The following is a 23048-nucleotide window of genomic DNA, read 5'->3' as shown; positions in this document are numbered from 1 at the left end:
GCTGGGAGTCGTCTTGCTGCAGGAGAGAGGAGGCACCTGACATCCAGTGGCGTATCTTAGTCGCAAGCTGACATCGAGGGAGAAGAAATATTCGTCGGTCCAAAAGGAGTGCCTAGCGGTCGTGTGGGGACTGAGCAAGTTGCGCCCATATGTGTGGGGACGAAGATTTACGGTGACGACGGATCATTGGGCCTTGTTATGGTTACAGACTATGAAAAATCATAACACTATGCTGCAGAGGTGGTCCTGGGCTCTACAAGACTACCAAGTGGACTTCAAGTTCATCAAAGGCAAGGACAATGTATTGGCCGATGGACTTTCAAGGCAGGTGGCCGGGGCTGCAGTGACGTGACCCAGAAGTAGGAACAAAAAAGACATTTTCCCCATAGAGACTTGTTTTATTGTTAACGTATAAATCCTAGAGCAGGAATAATACTCTGCCGTTATTTTTAGGGGGGGGGAATGTGATGTTCCTGTATTAATGTAAATATGGTAAGTGCTGTTTATATAGAAGACATATGGTAAGTGGAGTGAAAGAGGAGGGGGGAGTACATGAGCCGTAGAATGCTGGATGATTGGCTGAGCGTTTGAATGGCTGGGAGTATAAATGGAAGAATGACAGTTGAATCAGGGGGTGGACGTTGTTAGGAGGTGGGTGTTAGTTGGTGGATGTGAGAGGAAGAAGGTGTTTGGTGGTGGATGTCAGGAGAGTGTGGAGAAAGAGGGAGTGGGAGTTCAGATTAATAATAAGTCAAGTACCACAGGAATAGATGAAACCATACGCTTATGTACCATTATAAAAGTAATCTTGTTATTTCTGATATTTAATAAATACTATTTTGGTTTACCGAAGGCCTGATCCTTGGCTGGGGAATATATAGACCAGAAGGGAGGGCAAGGTAATTACCAAGGCTGAAGGGAAACAGTAACGAATGGTGGCAGCGGTGAAGAGAAGAATAATAACATTACAAGTATCCAGCGCAATCCAGAGTTGTATGCGTTATCTATATAGATACAAGGGGGTTGGGAACAGCATAAGCACGCAGTCACAAAAGTAACCAGATAGAGAGAGGCTGAGGCAAAGTCTCTGGGAACATTGGTTATAGGACGTGACTGGTGGTGCTGCCTAGCAGAGGGATCTAGAGAGATCTGTGCTAGAGCAGAGAGAGAAACCATAAAAAAGGACAGTCTGGACTGGTGGAGTCCCTGGTGGTGCCTAGTGAAAGGTAGTAGCCACAAGCAGGTAGGAACCTGACAGGGAGAGCTGGGGAAGGGCGTCACAAGCAGCATAATATAAAATTAGACAGGAGTCATGGTGAAGCTTTCACCAGAATTGTATTTCCATTCTAGAAAATACTTGACCTGTTGCATTTCTGCCTGCTATACAACTGTAAAATGTACAAGAACCTTGTTTTGCCCTAATGCTAACCCTAAACCAAACCCTAGGCTGCCGTCCTGTATCCACTTACCTGAAACTAAGCCCGTTAAATACAAAAGAGATTTACTTCTGAGCAGACATGTATATCATTGTACTGTAAGTGAATTCTTAATAAGACCCTGGTCTTTAACTCCTGAGCAGAGCAGGAGACATGCTTAAGCCTCTTTGCAAAGTTTTCACATCTGCCTTTTGGAGGAAGGGAAATTCTTTAACATTCGCTCACACTTATTGTGTAGTAGTTTTTGCAGAAAATAACTCCTAAGCACTAGCTGATCTCAGGTGAACCTAGCACAGGAAAGAAGCATCCTTGTTGCTAAGGAAAAAGGGCAAACTATGGAGATTCCAAAGACTAAAAAAAAAAAAGCAGGAAAAGTACACTAAAAGGGAGGGCAAAACAGCAGCTCTTTAATACCCCAGGGATTGCTGTTGCTTGGAGTTCAGCCATCAATCAGAGCCCAGACAGGAAGGCTGCTTATTTTCCAGGAATTGCTTAGAAGATCATCTGTACATTTTGCTCCATAACTTTCCTTCTAGGACAGCTAGAGACTTACTTAAAAAAAAGAAGAAGAAAGCTTAGAGTCTAAGCTTCCTGTAGGGGGCTATCAAATGTGGGGGTTCACAGAGGCATGCAGCAAATGAACAGATAAGGCCAGACCATAAATCTGCCAGGCAGGAGGAACCAGGGGGTCAGCCAGCGTGTTTTACTGCACTGAAGGAGGAGGCAGAGAAGTCTTTAAGGGAGTCCAAATGTCCAGAAACCAAGAGATCCAATCAGGCAGGGCAGGGTTCAAGGCACAGGTTTAACAGGCAAGCTGGAGTAATGTCAGCAGCAAAGCTTGACATTGACTCTAGCAAGGAGTTTCCCTTGCCTTCCAGCCTTTTGTACTCTGCATACTGGCCCAGGTGCTTCCAATCAGCCTGTGTTCTTGCAAGCTCTCCTGCTCCTTAATCGCACTGATTGCCTTCATTGCTGCAACACCTGTTGGTGTCTTCTCTCTGATGGGGAAGGGGCAGCCTCCTGGTCATTTCCTGATTCTGGCAGGCAGGTTCCCTCAGGGGCTTGTCTCTGGTCTGGTGAAGGGTCCTGGGCTGTCTCCCTGCTTGTCCCCTCTCCTGGGTCTGTGGTCTCCCATTCCCCTTGGATGAGTCCTCTGAGGGGGGCATGACAGGGGCACCATTGAAGACCTTCATGGGTGCCATGGCACCTGCAGACTACAGGTTGGTGATCTTTGCTTTACATTTTGGAGGGAGTAGGAGAGGCTGCAGCTGCTGCATCCTTCCCTTTGCTTATCCTCCAGGACTCCAGTTTAACTCACAGCAGACAGGAAAGGAAGGCGAGCGAAAGGACTGCTGTACAAAGAGGAGAGGAGAGTTAGCAGCTCCTGCCTCTAGCAGCTGCTGTCTCTTCCTTCTCCTCCTGACTTGGGCCAAAATGTTAGAAGCAAGATCCTCTGTGTGGAGCTGCACCCTCCATGGAAATGAATTGAGAGGCCTGAACATGCTTGCTTGCTTGCTTGCTTATTTATTTATTATTTGATTTATATTCCGCCCTGCCTCCCAGCAGAAGCCCAGGGTGGCATACTATAAACATATACTATAATAAGGGCTCCACCCCTGCTTACTTCGCTCACCAATCCCTCTTGTTGCCAGCACTCCCCCTCCCTCCCCATGCACTTGGATCACCAGCACTCCTCCCCCCATGAGTCACCAGCGCTCCTCCCCCCATGGGTCACTAGCGCTCTCCCTACCTCCCCCCCATGGGTTGCCAGTGCTCCCTCCCATCCCACAGGTCATCAGCCAGTCCTCCCCCCCACCAAGTCCCCTCCCCCTCCCACAGGTCTCCCCCTGTAGGTCCCCTCCCTCCCCTCCCCCCATGGGGCATCAGCCCTCCCATAGGTCTCCCTCCCCCCATGGGGCTCCCCCTATGTCCCCCTCCCTCCCCCCACCGACTGATGCACTTACCCACCAAGAGCCAGGTCCAGCCCAGCCTAGGGCTCATCCAGACGACTGTTTAATGTGTCACATGATCGCTTTGTGTACTCATTTTTCAGTCGTCCAGATGACATCAAGTGCTTTTGCGCATTTTCGCGCGGTTAAATCCGCTTTGGCATAACCGCAAAAAAATGTGATTTCCTTTTTAAAATCTGGAATCATCCACTGTGCCTTCAGCCGCTCGGATGCAATACCGCGGACTTTACAGCTGTGGGCGTTTGATGGGCGGTTCTTGGGCATTTCCCCATACCCCTTCCTTCATTCCCAGCCAATCACGTATTTCCACTTTTGCACATGTGCGCGAATGTCCAGGGAAAGCCCAGGAAAAGGGAACCAATCAGAGCAATGGTCCAGTGTTGGGGGGGCCTCTGCAACTTCTACTGCGCAGATACAGGAAATATTGGCACATAAGCGGTTTGCTAGAGCATCGCGCTGCATTTCTGTATAAATAAGTGGAATTGCCAGCCGTGTGTATCTCCAGAAACGTTAATATGTGTAAAGGTGGGAACGCATACAGTCGATTTTGCGAAATATCACAAATACAAACTAACAGAAATACAGGTATTTTTGGCATATAAGTGGTTTGCACGTTTCTTTTATTGGTGGGAACACCACAAAGCCTGTGCTGGCCGCTTCAGGGCAGCTTTGCACTGCAGCGCGCAGGGCCTCTTTTCTGCAATTTTAATATGGATTTATGGGTGGGGGGAGCGAGTTGTGTAACTAGGGTGCCCTCATCATCTGCAGGGATGCTTTGAGCTGCCCTCGCGTGAAACTGACTAGCCTGTTCCCTGCTCTCTTGTCAATTTCAGAGGGGAGATTTTTTTTTTTTAAAAAAATCCCTTTTAAAAATCAGCAGGTTAACCCCATGCAAAGTCGACGTGAGGATGGCTTGCCCCATTCTCTCTCTAACCCCCGCAATACCTCGCAGAATTGCCTGGATCTCTCAGGCTTTGCACAGCAGCGCACAGGGCTCTTTGCCCGCATTCCCTGCCCCAGCCAAGAGCAGCCACCCGCAGCAGGGGTGCTGTTTGCTTCCCTCGGGGGCAGCATTCCTGGGAAGAAGCTGGGAGCCGCAGCCTAGCGCTGCACTGTAGAAAAGCTCAGCAAAAACACATACATTCGTTTTTGCGTAATATTGAAAATACAAGAGTGGCGAGTGGCAAGGAACTCCATTACTGACACAGGAAATTCAAACTTTTGCGCTCTTATGTTCAAATGCATGCGCGTTGCTGATCGTGGGTGAAAGTGGGGAGGAGCACACGTCAGATTTTGCGCACCAATTGGCTGGTAGTGGGTTGTGTCGGAGGCAGAGCTGGGAAAAAGCGAAAAGAATGTGGGGGTCCTCCCGCTGCATGTGTGGGCGTGAAAAAGTGGGTTTTTTACATTGGGAAACAGCGAACAAACAGGTGAGTGGGGACTGCCAGATGACAAAGCAGATATGGAAAACGTGGATTATCCCACTCCATTTGGATGAGCCCCTAGTTGCCACTTGGACACCCCGCTTAGCTCCACCCTACTTGCTCGCTCAACTGCTTACTGCAGGCACCACTGCCACCAGGCACCTTGGGTGCTGCTACTGTCACCAGGTGCCAGGTGACTTGTGCCACTGCCACTGGGTACCTTGGGTACTGCCACTTCCACCAAGCGCCTCGCACACTGCTGCTGGGCACCGTGAGTGAGTGGCAGCACCATTGCCACTGCTGCCCCTTCACAGCATCATGCGAAGCGTATAATGTGACAATTATGAAAATACTATAAAGGAAAATACACCCTAGAACATGCTTAGGGCATTTATCTATGCTCCAATGAAGGAAACATTTGTGGGAGTGCTCAGTGTATACATTGGAACTATTGTGGCCCCAGGAGATGAAGGCAAAAATGACAAATTGTTGAACTGATTAGGGAGAGGGAGGAGCCATAGCTCAGCTTTTTGAATATCACTGAACACTAAAGTCAGGATCATTCAGACCATGGTATTCCCGATCTCTCTGTATGGATGTGAAAGTTGGACAGTGAAAAAGGCGGACAAGAGAAAAATCCAATCTTTTGAAATGTGGTGTTGGAGAACAGCTTTGTGCATATCATGAAGTGCAAAAAAGACAAATAATTGGATGTTAGAACAAATTAAACCAGAACTATCACTAGAAGCTAAAATGATGAAACTGAGGTTATCATACTTTGGACACATAATGAGAAGACATGATTCACTAGAAAAGGCAATAATGCTGGAAAAAACAGAAAGGAGTAGAAAAAGAGGAAGACCAAACAAGAGATGGATTGATTCCATAAAGGAAGCCACAGACCTGAACATACAAACTCTGAACAGGGTGGTTTATAACAGGTGCTATTGGAAGTCACTGATCCATAGGGTTGCCATAAGTCGTAACTGACTTGAAGGCACCTAACAACAACAACAAAGTGAAGGGGATTGCTACCTTATTTCTGGTAGGGCTCCTTCCTTTTTATGTGCTAAGAAGTGTTTCCAAGCATGGAAATGAAACAACAAGACAAGCTGTATTTATTGGATTTGTGATTACCATAGAAGTATAAAGGCATAATGGGTGTCTGCCAGGAAAAATGGTAACCCTATGACAAAAAACACCACACACAACTTACTTACTCTTGGCTTTTCTGTTACAGCACTGGATGTTTTGTCTTAGAAGTTGGGTAAAATAATTTCCCTCAGCAAGGGTACAATCAGATTTCCAGTTATCTTTTTGTCAGTTGGTGATCCTTAATTACACTATTGAATGGGTACAGCGTGGGGGCTTAAATCTGCATCAGCTCTGGGAAAGTGACTCACTTGTCTCCCCCTTCCCAAAACTTCGATTTTTCCTTGGAACAATGTGTCAGTTCTCTCCCTCCCTTTTCATATGTTATTGCATCTAGAAATTGACCTTTAATACATCCTGCTTGGCAAAGGAAGCAGCTCACAATTTCTGAACTTTTGAGTGGCTGGGTGAACTATTAACTTCTCCAAATAAACCAGCCTGGCTTGCAAAACTTTCTATCAAGAACAAGTTGTACTCCTGCCCCTTTAACAGTTGTTATCTTTTTCTAAAAAGTAGGAAATCCATCTGACTCCACACAGGTAGTCTGGAGGCATAAGAACATAAGAGGAGCTTTACTGGATCAGAACAGAGATTAATCTAGTCCAGCATTCTGTTCACACGATGGCCAACCAGGTGCTTCTGGGAAGCACAAGCAAGGAATGAAGGAAAAATGAAGGAGGATTGAAGTCATGTGCCTCTGAATTAGGGTTGCCAGGTTCCTGGCCTGAGACCAGAGCTTGGAAACGTTACTTTTTTGAACTACAACTCCCATCAGCCCAGTCCAGTGGCCATGCTTGCTGGAGCTAATGGGAGTTGTAGTTCAAAAAAGTAACTTTTTCAAGATCTTCCTGAGACTGATCCTGTATCTTTAGGAGAAGAGAAAGTCAGCCAAGTGCAGGTGTTCTTGCAACTCTGTAATGGGAAAAACCACAAGGTGGGATTTTCCCTCCCCCCTGCACAACTTTTAAAGACACAGAAGACCTCTTGGAGGCCGGGTCTGGCAACCAAGAGGTCTTCTGTATCTTTAAGAGTTGTGCAGGCGGAAGGGAGAATTCCACCTTGTGGTTTTTCCCATTACAGGGTTGCAAGAACACTTGTACTTGGCTGACTTTCTCTTCTCCTAAAGATACAGGATCAGGCCCTGAACCTGGCAACCCTATTAAGCAGACTGAATGGCCTACTGCCCTGGATGCTGTAGTAGCATCTTGCACTGTAGATCCTGATTTGAACAGGGGGTTGGGCTAGATGACCTCCAAGGCACCTTCCAATTCTATTTTAATAACATTATTTTATTATTTATTATATTTATCAGTCACTTCATACAATAAAAAATATCAGTTCTAGATAGAATTCCAGAGAGAATTCTGGGATTCTGTCAGATTGGCTGGTTAGATAGTGCTAGACTCCATACACTCTAACCTGCTTGTAGTGAATAAATGTAGTTCCAGATGAATGTATCTGGAATTGTTCATGCTCATCCTTAACATGATGCTTTCAAGCTAAATTGATTCTAGATCCTGCCATCCACAAGGATGGGTATGGTTTTTTGATACACATTTGAAAACCCTCCCCTTGATTAGGTATTCACGGTGTTTCCTTCCTGCACATACCCCAGGTGAATGAAGAAAGAAGTGGTGATTGCAATTCTGGTATATGCATACCCACAATGTCATTGGGCAGATGTGAGGATACAGTGGACAGGTTCACACGGGAGCTAAATTCCATACTGAATTTGAAGCTTTTCCCTTCACGATAGAGTTCCACGGTTCACACACGTCCATCCTCCCTACCTTCTAATTTTCTGTATTGCTGGTTTGCATTCACACATGTTCGCGTTCATTAGTATTGCTGATTCCTTGTGGCCTCATCCCCAAATTTAAATGTTAACTCCCTCCGGAACACCCCCATTGCAGGGCAGGGGTTTTCTGTCAATTTCATGCTAAGCCAAGACAGGGGGGTGCAACTGACACCAAATTACTTTTTTCTGTTGTCAGTTTCAATTCCTGTAGACAAAGCCATTTTTTGTGAAGAAGGAATGAAATGTTTATAGTGTGCAGTGTGTATATTTTTGTGTTTTGTGTGTGTGTGCGCACACAACCTCTTTGTGAATTAGACGGCTGTGTCCTGGCTGGAAAGTGTTAGATGGGGGGGTCGTGTTGACCCCCCTCTCCTTCCCCTCCAGAAAACCAAGCAGGGCCACCCTGGCACATCCCATGGCAAGTCCTGCTCTCTGGGCGTCATCTCTTCCCTCCTCCTCGGTCACAGGCAGCTTTCACACTGGCTGTAGGGAAGGCAGCCTTCACTGGCTGGTAGGACTGCTCCCCTTCACTGCTGCCGCTGCCTCTGCCTCGGAGGGAGGGGAACAAGAGGGGAGGAGGGGCTGCTCGCCCCACACACACTCTGAGCACCGGTCCTAAATACCGACCTGGTCTCTTTCCCACAAACTGGCACGGAGCAAAGCGGCTCCTCCTCCTCCTCCCCCCTGGCAGAGAGAGGTGCAGGGGAGAGTGGCAGCGCAGCGCCCCTTCTCTTCCCTTGCTGCCCCTGCCTGACTCATAAACTAAAATAGCGAGTAAACAGAGTGCATCACTGGTTTAAAGGACTGAGGGAGGGAACGTGTTCAGGGGGAAGTGGGGGAAAGGAACGCTAGAGTGACTGGAAGTTTGTTCATCAGCGGCAGGAAAATGATATCCATAGACAGTGTAGGGGGGTGGAGAAGGGGAGGGTCTAAAATGGCAAACAACCCGTGCAGGCAAAAACAGTCGACAAAGCAACCACACACCAGATTGGCACCGAAGCAGGTGTGGATTTTCAAACCAATTTTGGATTTTTACCGCATTGATTTAATCCGGATTTAAAGGCAATAGCAGCTGAATGCGCTCGCATTGGCAAAAAGTCATGCAAACGGTCCAAATTAAAAGGATCTGCAAAAAGCACCAGAACCACTTTACACCAGAATGTGATCAAGCCCAACGTCTCTCCCCTCCCCTGTTGCCAGGACCACCTCTACATCTGTTTCCAAATGGATAAACTGTGGGGTAAAGCAGAATCAGTCTGCAATCAACTTTTATTTCCAGAATGAAGCCAGTTTCTTAAGAATTGCTCTTTGGGGCAAAAAATATGCAATAGATCTAGATTGTGTGTGGACTAGGTAGAAAAAAACAAATATTCAGTCTTCATTGACTCTATAATAAAATGTGTGTACACAGCCCTGATATATGTTGTAGTAGAAGGTGAGAGCTGGTGTAATATAATAGCATACAGTGCAATCCTATATATGCCTAACTCAGGAGTAAGACGCATTGAGTTCAACTGGACTTACTCCCAGGTAAATGTATATAGGCTTTCAGCCTTAGAGACTGAAGTGGAAAGTCCCTGCTTTTAATCTTGCATCAGCCAAGGACTCACACTGGGTAGCCTTTGACAAGCCACTCTCTGGGCCTCCCACTCCTCCCCCCCCACGCAGTATGGGGGATAACAATCCTGACATGTCTTACAGCAGGTGTGAGGAACCTTTAGCCCTCCAGATGCTGCTGAACTAAAACTTCCACCAGCCTGGCTAGGGTGGTGGCAAGAATTACAGCCAGATAATGCACGTGAGGCACTTCAAACACTCAAACATTTCATTATACTAAGATGATTTGAAATGCCTTTGAATGGGTCTTTAACACATTCATACGCTTGTTACTCAATTCCTTTTCTCACCCTTGCCCAACACCTAGTGATATAGGAACAATCTGGTCATCCCCCTCCCCTCCACCCACATTTCTGGGAAAAGTCTAAAATCCTCTCATGCCCCCAATATCCACTTGTTTTTAATAGGAGGGACCTATGCAGGCCCCACCTACTCTCATGCAAAATACCTACCCACCACCGAGCCTGATCAAAAGCCTAATGAGATCAAAACAGCCTATCAAAAAGCCTGAATGCTGCAGTTCTCTTTTGTAATAGAGATGATTGTTTGGGCTGAGAGCTGCTGTTCTTAACTAGCGGTCGACGTGGCTGTGGAAAATTAGCCCCAACAAAGACTTGGAATAATAAGCGGATAATATCAGAGCACTAAAGCTGCAACTCTCAAGATTTGAGGGCTGGACACAGTTTCAAGATTGTGTTCTGGACAGGAAGGATCACAGTGAGGGGATCAGGTATTTTTTTTAAAGTTATTGCTTCAATATTTACTTTATTTGTGTTCACTTGCACAACTTCCCAAGGGATTTGTAAAATCTCTGGACTGGGATAATGGCAATGGCTTCAGTCATTAAAAAATCCATATAGGAAGCTGCCGTCACACCATTAGTCTATCTAGCACAGTATTGTATTCAGTGAGTGGCTCTCCAGATTTCCAGATGAGTTTTTCCTCAATCCTACCTGGAGATGCCAGGGACTGAGCCCCATTCCTTAAAGCATGTGCTCTAAAACTGAGTTCTATATGTGAAGGAAGTTTCAAGTTAAAATCTTGTCTCTGCCAAGAACTCTGATCTACTTAAATTCTGATTCTGATCTACTTAAATGCATATGAAGTGATTTGAAACTCTCTAGCGTGATACAGGTTTCACTCTCTCTGATGTTTACTGCTAACTCATCCACTTGAGAAACAATAAAACAACTTGAAGTCTCTGCCTCCTTAGTTCTCTTCTCATTCATAAAATAGCAATAATAATGACTGACCTTTCACAATTGCTGTGGGGATGAAGGATCCAAAAAGGATTGAAAAAATACTTCACAGTCAGAAAATATTATTATTAACTATTAAGATATTAAGATAAACTGCTTGCCAAAATGTGTAAACAAGTCAAAACTGCATACAAAAATGTATTTATTAGGAGAAATTCATACTGAAATGCTGGAGAATTTTCATTTTTTTAAATTGCAAATTGCTGCAAAAATGTGGAGAACCAATTTTAAGATTAGAAAAATGAGAAACTAAGAGAACCAAAATGTACATGATCATTCCATCCCTAAACTGTTGTCATGCTGTCAAATGCTTGTTGACTCATGTTAGATGTTAGATAATTCATTGACTGCTAGTACAGCAAAACCTTAACATGTCAAATGGCGATTGTGACTGTCAAATATTTGCTTGTCATTTGGAGTATATTCATTATCAGAATTTTCAGGTGAGAATTTTGCAAAGTTAACCCATATTGGCTGTTGTCTACAAATACCACAGTGAAGATCACAACAGATTGTTATGGGCCGATCAAACTTCTACCTCCTCTTAGCCAAGTCCTCCTAGCATGCATGCGCACATACATACACACCACACTTAGCCGGTCGAGTTGGGGGGAGTTCCTGGCTCCTCTGATTAAGAGCTCACAACTCATGCATCTCTCAGGTACTTCTCACTGCAAAGAAGGAGCATGTTCGTTTGGATGTGGTTAATTTACTCTATCAGAATCATCTTCCTTCCCGCTGGGATAACTTTATAAAGCCAAAAAACTGGGCAAGTAAACACTTGGACATATTGTTTCATACTCCCTGCTTCTCCATCAAGGAGAAATTTCATTAGTATCCAGTTTTGGTTTCGTTTTGAGGATAAAGAGCATAAATGAAACAGAACAAGGGCAGAGGCAGAGGCAAGGAGCAAGGTATTCGTACGATGCAGTATAATGCCCACTACCAATTCATATTACATTGAAAACTGTAGCACCAGATTAAAGGATTTCAGAATTTTCCAATGTAAAGGATCTGTATGTTACGAACCTATATGTTTGAACCTCCATAAATGCAAATAAGGCTACCCTTACCCTGCTGATTCACATCGCACATAAAAGTAGCCAGTATTTCAACCAGTATCTGCGGCCATGGCTTCAAGACCAGTTTTTTGTGCAAACGTTGCCTCCTGACAGTAGGCCCCTCCGGGAATGTTTTTTACTGTGCATTCATGATTATTTGCACTGTTGATGGTGGCAGGGTAGTTGTATGTGATCCCTCTTTCAATACTGTTTCAGTCTGCAAAAAATTTGGGGTGAACATACTGCTTTGTTTCCAGTCAGCACATGCCCTGTAACTTCCAGTAACTTTTCAAACCACAAATGTTCCAGGGTTGCTGTAGTTTTATCCTGCTGCTGTTGTGCTATAGCGCAAGAGTGCCCCTCCACACGGCAATAATGCAGTAACACTGAGGAAGCATAATGTGGAATGCTGTGTGTATATTCCAATATGAATCTACCGCTAATGCACTACTGTTGCATTAGTGACATGTTGCAGAATACACCTGTAAAAAAACACCAGTCTGGAAGGCCCCAGTGTTTCTTTCTATGTTGTGAAAAGCTTAATCACCTGGTAATGCCCACACATCAAGCTCTGTTTGAGGCACAAGAGCAGCACAGGCCAGTCTGCCCCCCCCCCCGTCAGTTAGCAGTCCTATTCACATATTAACTTTTGATGTTGTAAAGTTACCATGGGGTACCATATATTCCAGTTAACTACCAAAAAAGTGAGTTCTTCCTCTGATAAAATACCAGATCTCAGCATGTGAGGGAAGAATTAGAAGAAAGGTTTGCCATCTAGGAATAGTTGGAGAAAGGCTCTAATGATGCTGAATGTGGCACATAAAAATGAACACAAAAATTGGGACTGAGGCACTCTACTATTGTGGAAACCCAGAATTCAGGCAGTTGGTAACAGGAACAGCCTGTATTATCTAGTTACAGATGGAGCCTTCTCATGGTTGTTTGCTGGCTGACATAGCAGGCCTGTATGGAAATCCCAGCAGGACAAACTACAGCTGAAAATGACAGACCCCCCCCTGTTGTTTTCATACATTGCATCATGACACACTACAGCAGGGATGAAGCTAAACATTAAATTTCAAGCTATTTTCTGGCCCAGTGAAGGCAAAGACCTCACTGTCCCAGAAGGTGTGGGCCACTTAGGAGAATCTTTGTGTCTCTTTCAGCAGGACCTGCTTCTCTTGAGTGAATTCTCTTGCTCAGAATTGCAACGTTATTAGGGGACATTTCCTCAACAGAGCTGTGTCTCAGTGCCATGTTCTTTGCATTGCAGGCCCTGTTGATGGACCAGAGGACACTGAGGATCCATCTGGGCAGGGCATGGATGGTTCTGCTCTCCCTGCAGGGCATATATAGCTTTGCACTGACTGATCCTCCTGACATTTTGACGGATGGAACTGCGTGGGCCCTGCCTGAAGATGCTGCCCAAGAGCAGGGTTACTACCTGCAGCAGCTCTTTGGACAGTATGGTGAGAATGGCACCTTGTCCTTTGAAGGCCTGACTCGCCTACTGCTGAGCTTGGGGCTAGGGAAGGTGCAGGTGGTGGAGATTGAGCATGAGGCGCTAGGCCATGGCCACGTCTCTCACCTGGACATACTGGAGGTCCAAGAAAACAAGCATTTGCATTCCCACTCAGCACTGGAGCACCTCAGCAAGACTGAGCAAGGAGCCAGGGCTCAAGCAGAGGGCATCACCCCCACCAGGTAAACTGTTTTGATCTTGGAAACATTTTCTTTGCTTTAGGGACAGGGAACCTGTGTTCCTTTAGATGTCCCTGGATTACAACTTGCATAATCCCTGACCATTAGCCATGCTGGCTGGGGCTGATGGGAGTTGTGGTCCAACAACATCTGAAGGGCCACAAGTTTCCCATGCCTACCTCAGGGGAAAGCTGTTTCTTTATTACTGAGTGTATCTCTTAGGGATAATTGGCCAGTGCAAGCAAGTCAGTGGAGCACACTTCCATTGCAACTGCAGAGTAGATTAAAGCATGCTGCTTATTTTGATATTTAGTTGCAGCTAACATCTTGCAGTGCTTCTCTTGCTTCTCTTATTCACTTGCAACAAAACTAAAATCTTGCCAGAAAATATGATCTGGTTGTGTCACTTAACAATCCACAGAGCATATGCTGTTTAAAGAGCTCAGATTCTGCAGACTTATTTTGCTTACCAACTTGCCAAGAAGCTGAGATCTTGCAGTGACCTGGCTGGCTTAGTTATTGCAAAACATTAGTTTGGCTCAATTGGCAAGAGTCACACTTAATCAACATATTTCACTATTGTCAATAAAATTTGTCAGAGTAGTTTATTCAATCTGGAAGAGGCAGATAACATTCAAAAGAAGAAAGGTAGCAGATTAGTATTTAACCAGGTAGTTAACAAGTATCCTAAATTACCAATTCTACTCTGTCGTTGTCGGGCAAGAGTAAGGAGGCTCTGGACAAGAACAGAATTAGGTTCTATTTTATTGTTTAGATTTTAATGTCCTGATGTTTTTGGATGTTCTGTTTTGTACATCGCCCAGAATGGCTGGACAACCAGCCAGATGGGCGACTAATAAATCTAATAAATAAATAAAAATAAATAAATAAATTGCAGTACATTAAAAAACAGTGGGATTTAGTCAGTCTAACTGTATCAGGATTGTATCCTAAAAACGTAAGTGAATTCTGTTCTGACGTCTTATGATTAGGGTGATGAATGAGGATGACGATTCTCACATTTCCTGCAGGCCTGGAATCTCTCTGTTGGGCCACTCCACCCAACCACTTGTGCATCCTACACTCCACGGCGTCAGACGTGTCACCAAGCCTAGGTTTTGGCAAGCACCAAAGCAGTATGGGAATGCCAAAGAAGACCTTTTCAAGCCTTCCCAAGGATATTCTGGCCTAAATCTTCTAGAGAGAGTTATTGCATTTGATCACTCTGTTTACAATCACCTGCATGAGGATGTAAGTGTGGGACGAGCTGGAAGTCATTGCCCTGAATTACAGGAAGCATATTGGAGAACAGGAAGAGGAGTGGTTCATTTCTTTACAAAGGTTGAGACTGCCCAGAAGCCCTGCCCTTTTTAATTTTAAAGAGCTCCTTCCAATATTCCAGGGTTGAGCCAAGGTATTCCAAACTACCTGAACCACTTTGAAAGCTAAACCCTAGCGAGTCTTGACCTGAAATCTAAGTTCAAGAACTTTCACCAATTGGGTTAATTATTGGCCTAGAGCATTTTTCACCTGAATCAGAAAGTAAAAATGGCTCACTTCTTTCTACCCCAAGGGAAGGCAGCTAATTTAAATAAATACACACACACACACACACACGTTGGAAAGAAGGTAATGGCAACCAGCCGTAATCTACACCAAGAAACAACTCCTTCATATTGTTTCATAGTGTGGCTAGCCCTACTTTGAATTAAAATGTGGACAGACCAAACAAAAATCTCAACTCAGATGTAAAGCTCATTGGTTAATCTTCTGCAAGTAATGGTCTGTGGACCTAACTGTTTTCACAAAATGGCCCTATTACAAATAACCCTGATCCCTTCAGTTAGTGGAAGGGGAAAAAATCTCTATATGTTATCGCTCAGGACTTGAGCAATTGATCAGGTTCTGGCTGTTTTATGTACCTAGCTTAAGCTTAGTGTGTCATTGCCATTGCTTGCTCAACCAGCTTTTTGCAGCTTTGTGATGAGGGGAGAGAATATATGAGTAGAGGTGTGAGGAGGGCATCTGTTGAAGCGATGACATGGCCATACAATCGTCTTGAGCATTTTTACAATTTATTTTATTGAAACTTTATATTCCACCCTTAATCTAAAGTAATATTTGATGAGTTCCACATGGTGACCAGTGGCAGCCGTTTGATTGTAACAAGCAACATAGATCGGACCAAAGTTGAAGTGAAAGATGAAACAGCAGCAAGGCTGGCAGAAGAGAGGGATGCTGTGGTGACTGGTGCCCATTGGGACTGGAGGGACGGAACCCCAAGAGCTCCAACAGTAGGTGGAGGGCAGAGTCCATGACAGGCAGAGCCAACTAATTGAAGTTTTGTCCCCACCCTCCTCCACTAAGTTCTATAATGGCAACACTGAGACTAAGGAAGAGGAAGCTGACAGGCAGTGAGTGCCATCCTTTGGTCTGGATGCAAGTAGGAAGGCAGGCAGGTGGGGGCTGGTTGAGGGCAGGCAGACTGAGGTTGGTGGAGTAGCACCTCATTTGCTCTAATGGTCCACCGCTCACTGGACAGATGTGAACCAAGATCTGTACTCGAACATTATAGCCAGGCACATTCACATTTCCTGGAAGCAACTGCATAATATATTTGTAAATAGAAATGTATAAATAAAAGAAATGTAGTGTATTGTGATATCCCACCTCTGTGTTTTTAGGCATATCATTTTGGGAGATAGGCTATTACTGTTTTTGTTTTGCTTTTTTAAACTCGGATCTCACAGGCTAAATTAGGACACAGGAGTGTACTGTCCATTATTGTCACCCATCCCCACAACATTCTTCTTCCTGTAGCTTCTCCACTCCCCTTCCAAAACTGGTGATGTTTTCCCCTACTATTTTTTATGGTCCCCTTGCTCTAGTGCTGCAAACGGAAACTATCACATTAATGACTAGCAAGTACCGCCAGGGCCAAGAAGATGCCAGCATGGTTAACGAGCAAAATCAAGGAAGCTCTTAGAGGCAAAAAGTCTTCCTTCAGAAAATGGAAGTCTTGTCCGAATGAAGAAAATAAAAAAGAACACAAACTCTGGCAAAAGAAATGCAAGAAGACAATAAGGGATGCTAAAAAAAAATTTGAGGAGCACATTGCTAAGAACATAAAAACCAACAACAAAAAATTCTATAAATACATTCAAAGCAGGAGACCATCTAGGGAGGCGATTGGACCCTTGGATGATAAGGGAGTCAAAGGTGTACTAAAGAACGATAAGGAGATTGCAGAGAAGCTAAATGAATTCTTTGCATCTGTCTTCACAGTGGAAGATATAGGGCAGATCCCTGAATCTGAACTAACATTTGCAGGAAGGGATTCTGAGGAACTGAGACAAATAGTGGTAACGAGAGAGGAAGTTCTAGGCTTAATGGACAATATAAAAACTGACAAATCACTGGGCCCGGATGGCATCCACCTGAGAGTTCTCAAAGAACTCAAAGGTGAAATTGCTGATCTGCTAACTAAAATATGTAACTTGTCCCTCGGGTCCTCCTCCGTGCCTGAGTACTGGAAAGTGGCAAATGTAACACCAATATTCAAAAAGGGATCCAGAGGGGATCCCGGAAATTACAGGCCAGTTAGCTTAACTTCTGTCCCTGGAAAACTGGTAGAAAGTATTATTAAAGCTAGATTAACTAAGCACATAGAAGAAGCCTTGCTGAAGCAGAGCCAGCATGGCTTCTGCAAAGGAAAGTCCTGTCTCAGTAACCTATTAGAATTCTTTGAGAGTGTCAACAAGCATATAGATAGAGGTGATCCAATGGACATAGTGTACTTAGACTTTCAAAAAGCGTTTGACAAGGTACCTCACCAAAGACTTCTGAGGAAGCTTAGCAGTCATGGAATAAGAGGAGAGGTCCTCTTGTGGATAAGGAATTGGTTAAGAAGCAGAAAGCAGAGAGTAGGAATAAACGGACAGTTCTCCCAATGGAGGGCTGTAGAAAGTGGAGTCCCTCGAGGATGGGTATTGGGACCTGTACTTTTCAACTTGTTCATTAATGACCTAGAATTAGGAGTGAGCAGTGAAGTGGCCAAGTTTGCTGATGACACTAAATTGTTCAGGGTTGTTAAAACAAAAAGGGATTGTGAAGAGCTCCAAAAAGACCTCTCCAAACTGAGAGAATGGGCAGAAAAATGGCAAATGCAATTCAGTATAAACAAGTGTAAAATTATGCATATTGGAGCAAAAAATCTGAATTTCACATATACGCTCATGGGGTCTGAACTGGCGGTGACCGACCAGGAGAGAGACCTCGGGGTTGTAGTGGACAGCACGATGAAAATGTCGACCCAGTGTGCGGCAGCTGTGAAAAAGGCAAATTCCATGCTAGCGATAATTAGGAAAGGTATTGAAAATAAAACAGCTGATATCATAATGCCATTGTATAAATCTATGGTGCGGCCGCATTTGGAATACTGTGTACAGTTCTGGTCGCCTCATCTCAAAAAGGATATTATAGAGTTGGAAAAGGTTCAGAAGAGGGCAACCAGAATGATCAAGGGGATGGAGTGACTCCCTTACGAGGAAAGGTTGCAGCATTTGGGGCTTTTTAGTTTAGAGAAAAGGCGGGTCAGAGGAGACATGATAGAAGTGTATAAAATTATGCATGGCATTGAGAAAGTGGATAGAGAAAAGTTCTTCTCCCTCTCTCATAATACTAGAACTCGTGGACATTCAAAGAAGCTGAATGTTGGAAGATTCAGGACAGACAAAAGGAAGTACTTACTCAGCGCATAGTTAAACTATGGAATTTGCTCCCACAAGATGCAGTAATGGCCACCAGCTTGGACGGCTTTAAAAGAAGATTAGACAAATTCATGGAGGACAGGGCTATCAATGGCTACTAGCCATGATGGCTGTGCTGTGCCACCCTAGTCAGAGGCAGCATGCTTCTGAAAACCAGTTGCCGGAAGCCTCAGGAGGGGAGAGTGTTCTTGCACTCAGGTCCTGCTTGCGGGCTTCCCCCAGGCACCTGGTTGGCCACTGTGAGAACAGGATGCTGGACTAGATGGGCCACTGGCCTGATCCAGCAGGCTCTTCTTATGTTCTTATGTTCAAGTGTGCTGGTTGCAGTCATATAAACATTGGTTGGAGGTGCAGGCCCCCAGTCTAGTACAGTTACTCACTCTTGCAATAACCTCTTGTTTGTTTTTGTTTTTTGCCTCCAGTGTCTCAATGTATCACAGCTGCTAGTAAATTTTGGCCTGAACTCTGTCTCCAAGATCACACCAGAGCAGTTCACATTGCTGTGTCCAGCTTTGCTCTACCAGATTGACAGCCGCGTTTGCATCCAACACTACGATGAGGTGGCTTTTGGCATGGTGGGGAGCTCTCTCTGGACTGGTAACTCATGCTGCCTTCCTCAAACTCTGACCCAGGAAGAGGGGGCCCTGAATCCCAACCCCAACCATCTCCATTGGCCCAGTTGTTGTTAAGTGCCTCCAAGTAGACTACGACTTATGGCCACCCTATGAATTGGCCCAGAGGGCTATGCATATTCAACTTATTTGTAGGATGAACTTGCACCTGGTATCTGTAGACATCCAAAGACTGAGCGCTTACTTTCAAAAAATAAAATACAAGCAAGTTCCTAGACCTTTATAGCTGTGCATGCAAGACTGAAAAAAAATTTAAACAATGCTGTTCTTGTGCCATGCATTTGTATTTATTCATTCTCCCCTTACTGACTAAAATCCTTTGCTCCTCAGACTCGCAGCTGTACTTGCTTGTCAATTTCCTGTTCTTCCATTTTCCACTCCTTTCCGTGACTTTCTAAGGAGTTCTCAGGTCTTTGCAAACCCACATCTTGGGTCTGATCCAGCATATATATTTAAAAATAACCAAAATAAAATGTGTATTCAATGTTTTCCTGTCAAAAACAGCTGAGATTTTCATTATGAAAGTCTAATTGAATACACTGTGTGTATTGAGTAAAATTTCAACTGTTTTGACCCTAATGATGTGTCAGGGTAACGGACCAGCTCCAGCTTGGAAGAGCCTCTATTCAGTGTTTCTTAAACACTATGAAATTACTAGACCAACCTTTCCCAACTAGTGGGCCACCAGATGTTGTTGGACCACAATTCCCATCTTTCCTGATCATTGGCAATGCTGGCTGAGGCTGATGGGAGTTGTGGTCCAACAACATCCGGTGGCCCACTAGTTGGGAAAGGCTGTACTAGACCCTTCCCTTCCAACTGACTAAATCTTCCATGCTTCCTGGCTTCCATGCTCACCCCTATATAACCAAGGGGTAGCCACCACAGTGCTTTTCAGATGTTTTTGGACTACAGCTCTCATCATCCCTGAACATTGGTCATGCTGGCTGGCGGCTGATGGGAGCTCTTGTGCAACAACATCTGGAGGGCACCACAGTGGCTTGCCCTGCTATAAACCTAATTTCTAGGCTGCTGTCTCTACCATTGGTAATAATGCTCAGAGAACAGGTGTCCTCGCTGCTTTGGGTAGGAGGGAATTACTTGTCAGAATCTGTGGGAAGGCAGTGCAACTGCCCTCTTGTCCATGTGGAGGGGTGAGGGGATGAGGACACCTAATATTTATTTATTTAACAAAATTTATGTACTGCTTGGTTGTAAAAAACCTTGAAGCCGTTTACAAAAAAATGACATGAATATGGACCCCACAGTATGAGCTGGCAGGTGGTTGATTCTAGAACTCCTGTTCCTAGTCCTATCTTGCTCACCTTTTTTGTTCTCCACAGGCCTGGGCTGGGGATGTTTGGCCATCACCCTGACTAGTTTGCCTTCAGCACTGGCCATTGTCCTTGTTCCTCTCCTCAACCACGAGCTCTTCCATTTTCTTCTTGCTTTTCTGGTGGCACTGGCTGTGGGGACACTCTGTGGGGACGCGTTGCTGCATCTCTGGCCACATGTATGTACCATCCCTCTCTTTAACTATTGGGGCACAATTTCCCTTTTGGGTCTTCTGCAGAGGAAGGGGTGCAGAAGATGCAACCCAACCTTCTCCATCTCATGGTGCAACCTGACACAGTGCTCTGAGAATTCCAAAGGAGGCCCAGGTTCCTATCCCCCAACGCCAGTACGCCATTTTCCCCTTACATGCACATGGAGCCAATTTAGCCAAAGCATTCCAATACAGCTGCCATGTTCTGTAATATCTCCCCCAACACCACTTGTTGTTCAGCTCATCCATTTCCCTGACAGCCCAATCCAGGAGACCAGAATAAACTGGGTGCCTGCAAATTGATTCTGTCAGTGTGTTGGGGCGAGTTGTCTTTTCTTGAAAGGTCTTCAGAGTGTTTTCATCCATGAAGCTTAAATTGCCTTTGAGACACTATTGGGCTAGTCATGTGAGCATCTGAGCACAAGTAGTATGGAAGAGAGGCATTTGTAGTGTAGTTGAGCATTCTGACCAGTTTTTTTTACAGTTGCTGACTTGAAGGCAGTCCATTTCATTTTCATTAAACCCCAAATGAAGTAAGAAATGCTTTAAGCCCGATGTGCAGAGAAAATGAATACCTCTTACCCTCTTTCTTTGATCATGACTGTTTACATAACTAAGATATGGAGCAGGTCTGGGCAACTTTTTTGGCTCTGAGGGTCATGTTTGGTGGTGGGCTGCCCACACACCCTCTTCCCGCTTTCTCACGGACAGACACCGTGGTGAACTTGGGAGCAGGGAGACCTGTGATGGGCAGAAATCCCATCACGCACCTCCCGTCTTCCCATCTGACTGGCACTTAGAAAAGCGGAGGAGCACTCCTGTAGAAGTTACTTTTCTGAGATGTGAGTAAGTAGCATAAGGGTTGTTTCAGCCACACTTCCTAGCTAATTCTTCTGGATCACAAATAGGTTCTAGTATTGAACTGTGAACTCTGCTCATCAGAGACAACCCAAGCAGCGGGTGGGCAGAAGGTAGGTCAGGATCTATTGGTAGATCTCTGGGTGATTTGCAATAGATCAGCAACGGTCTCTGGCTCCCACCTTCCTTCCCTAAGAGCCATTGGATCTGCTTCCTCTCAGGGTGACTCTCTTTTTGTTATCCTGGTGGGAAAGACTGCACTTCTATGCATGTTTACTTTTTGGGAAGAAGCTCTGTTGAACTCAGTGGGCCTCGCTTCTGAGTACACTTGCTTAATAATAATAATAATAAATTTCATTTTTTAGTCGCCTATCTGTCCGACTATTCGGACACTCTAGGCGACTTACACAATAATCAAAATACAATCTATAATATACATAAATAAAAATTTACAATATACAGTACATCTGATATAAAACATCTGATTAATACAACAGAAGGCTAGTCCACCCCGAGATTATAGGCCTGCCTGAAAAGCCAGGTTTTTAACGTTTGGCGGAAACCCATCAGGGAGGAAGCATGTCGGAGGTCATAAGGGAGAGAATTCCAGAGGGTGGGGGCCACCACCGAGAACGCCCTCTCCCTGGTCCGCACCAGTCTGGCTACTTTGACCGGTGGGACCGAGAGGAGGTCCTGCGTGGCTGATCTTGTAAGGCAGCCTGATTGATGATACTGGAGGCGGTCCTTCAGATAAACTGGGCCGAAACCGTTTAGGGTTTTAAAGGTCAACACCAACACCTTGAATTGAGCCCGGTAAACCACTGGTAACCAGTGTAGATTTACTAACACTGGGGTAATGTGATCCCGGCGACGGCTATGCTTAATCAAGCGTGCCGCCGCGTTCTGTACCAGCTGAAGTTTCCGGACTGTTTTCAAGGGTAACCCCACGTAGAGTGTATTACAGTAGTCCAAACGAGAGGAGACCAGAGCATGTATCACTTGCGGGACCAGATGTACAGGAAGGTAGGGTCGCAGCCTCTGTATCAGATGTAATTGATACCAAGCTGCCCGGCTCACAGCTGACACCTGAGCTTCCATGGACAGCTGGGAGTCAAGAATGACCCCTAGGCTGCGGACCTGGTCCTTCAGGGGCAGTTTTACCCCATTTAGGACCAGGTCGATGTTTCCCAACCTTCTCTTGTCACCTACAAGCAACACCTCGGTCTTATCGGGGTTCAACCTCAGCCTGTTCTCGCCCATCCATCCACTTACGGACTCCAGGCACTTGGACATGGTTTCCACAGCCAACTCTGGTGCGGACTTAAAGGAGAGGTAGAGCTGAGTGTCATCGGCATATTGATGACACTGCAGCCCAAAACTCCTGATGATGGCTCCCAGCGGCTTCACATAGATGTTGAATAGCATGGGGGAGAGGATAGAACCCTGTGGCACTCCACAATGAAGAGGCCAAGGGTCTGAAACCTCATCCCCCATTGCCACCCACTGAAACCTGCCTGAGAGATAGGAACGGAACCACTGTAAAACAGTGCCCCCGATTCCCAGTCCCTCTAGGCGATTTAACAGGATGCCGTGGTCGACGGTATCAAAAGCCGCTTGAGGTTATGCTGCAGTTCTCGTGAGTGTGGGATGGTGCCAGATCTGTGTGGTAGAATCAGGCTGCTGTAAAATCCCGTTAAGTATGTGTCTCTGTGTGTGTATGTGTTAAAATGTAACATGCAGAAGGGGCAAGTGGAGGGGGTGCTGCTCAACCTTCCTCCGGCCTAGTAGATGCTGGTGGCTCCAATGTCAGTGAGGCAGTGAATCC

General features: G+C 45.3%; 1 protein-coding gene across 2 annotated transcripts in view; it reads left to right on the top strand.

Moving 5' to 3' along the window:
- The first annotated feature begins 2457 nt into the window (after positions 1-2457).
- SLC39A5 (solute carrier family 39 member 5) overlaps positions 2458-23048 on the top strand; it is a 28752-nt gene continuing 8161 nt past the window's right edge. The window contains exons 1-5 of one of the 2 annotated variants that reach the window (XM_061615174.1): positions 2458-2656; positions 12991-13421; positions 14450-14669; positions 18610-18784; positions 20163-20332. In XM_061615174.1, coding sequence (XP_061471158.1) covers positions 13000-13421; positions 14450-14669; positions 18610-18784; positions 20163-20332 — 987 coding nt within the window. In that variant the 5' untranslated portion in view covers positions 2458-2656; positions 12991-12999. Of the gene's footprint in view, positions 2657-9883; positions 10128-12990; positions 13422-14449; positions 14670-18609; positions 18785-20162; positions 20333-23048 lie in introns of those variants that run through there. The other variant, XM_061615173.1, reaches the window with a different exon arrangement.

Source organism: Rhineura floridana, chromosome 3 (assembly GCF_030035675.1).
Source record: "Rhineura floridana isolate rRhiFlo1 chromosome 3, rRhiFlo1.hap2, whole genome shotgun sequence".
NCBI classification, from domain to species: Eukaryota; Metazoa; Chordata; class Lepidosauria; order Squamata; family Rhineuridae; genus Rhineura; species Rhineura floridana.
Note: the sequence above shows the minus strand (reverse complement) of the source record. Positions and strands in the feature narration are given on the sequence as shown.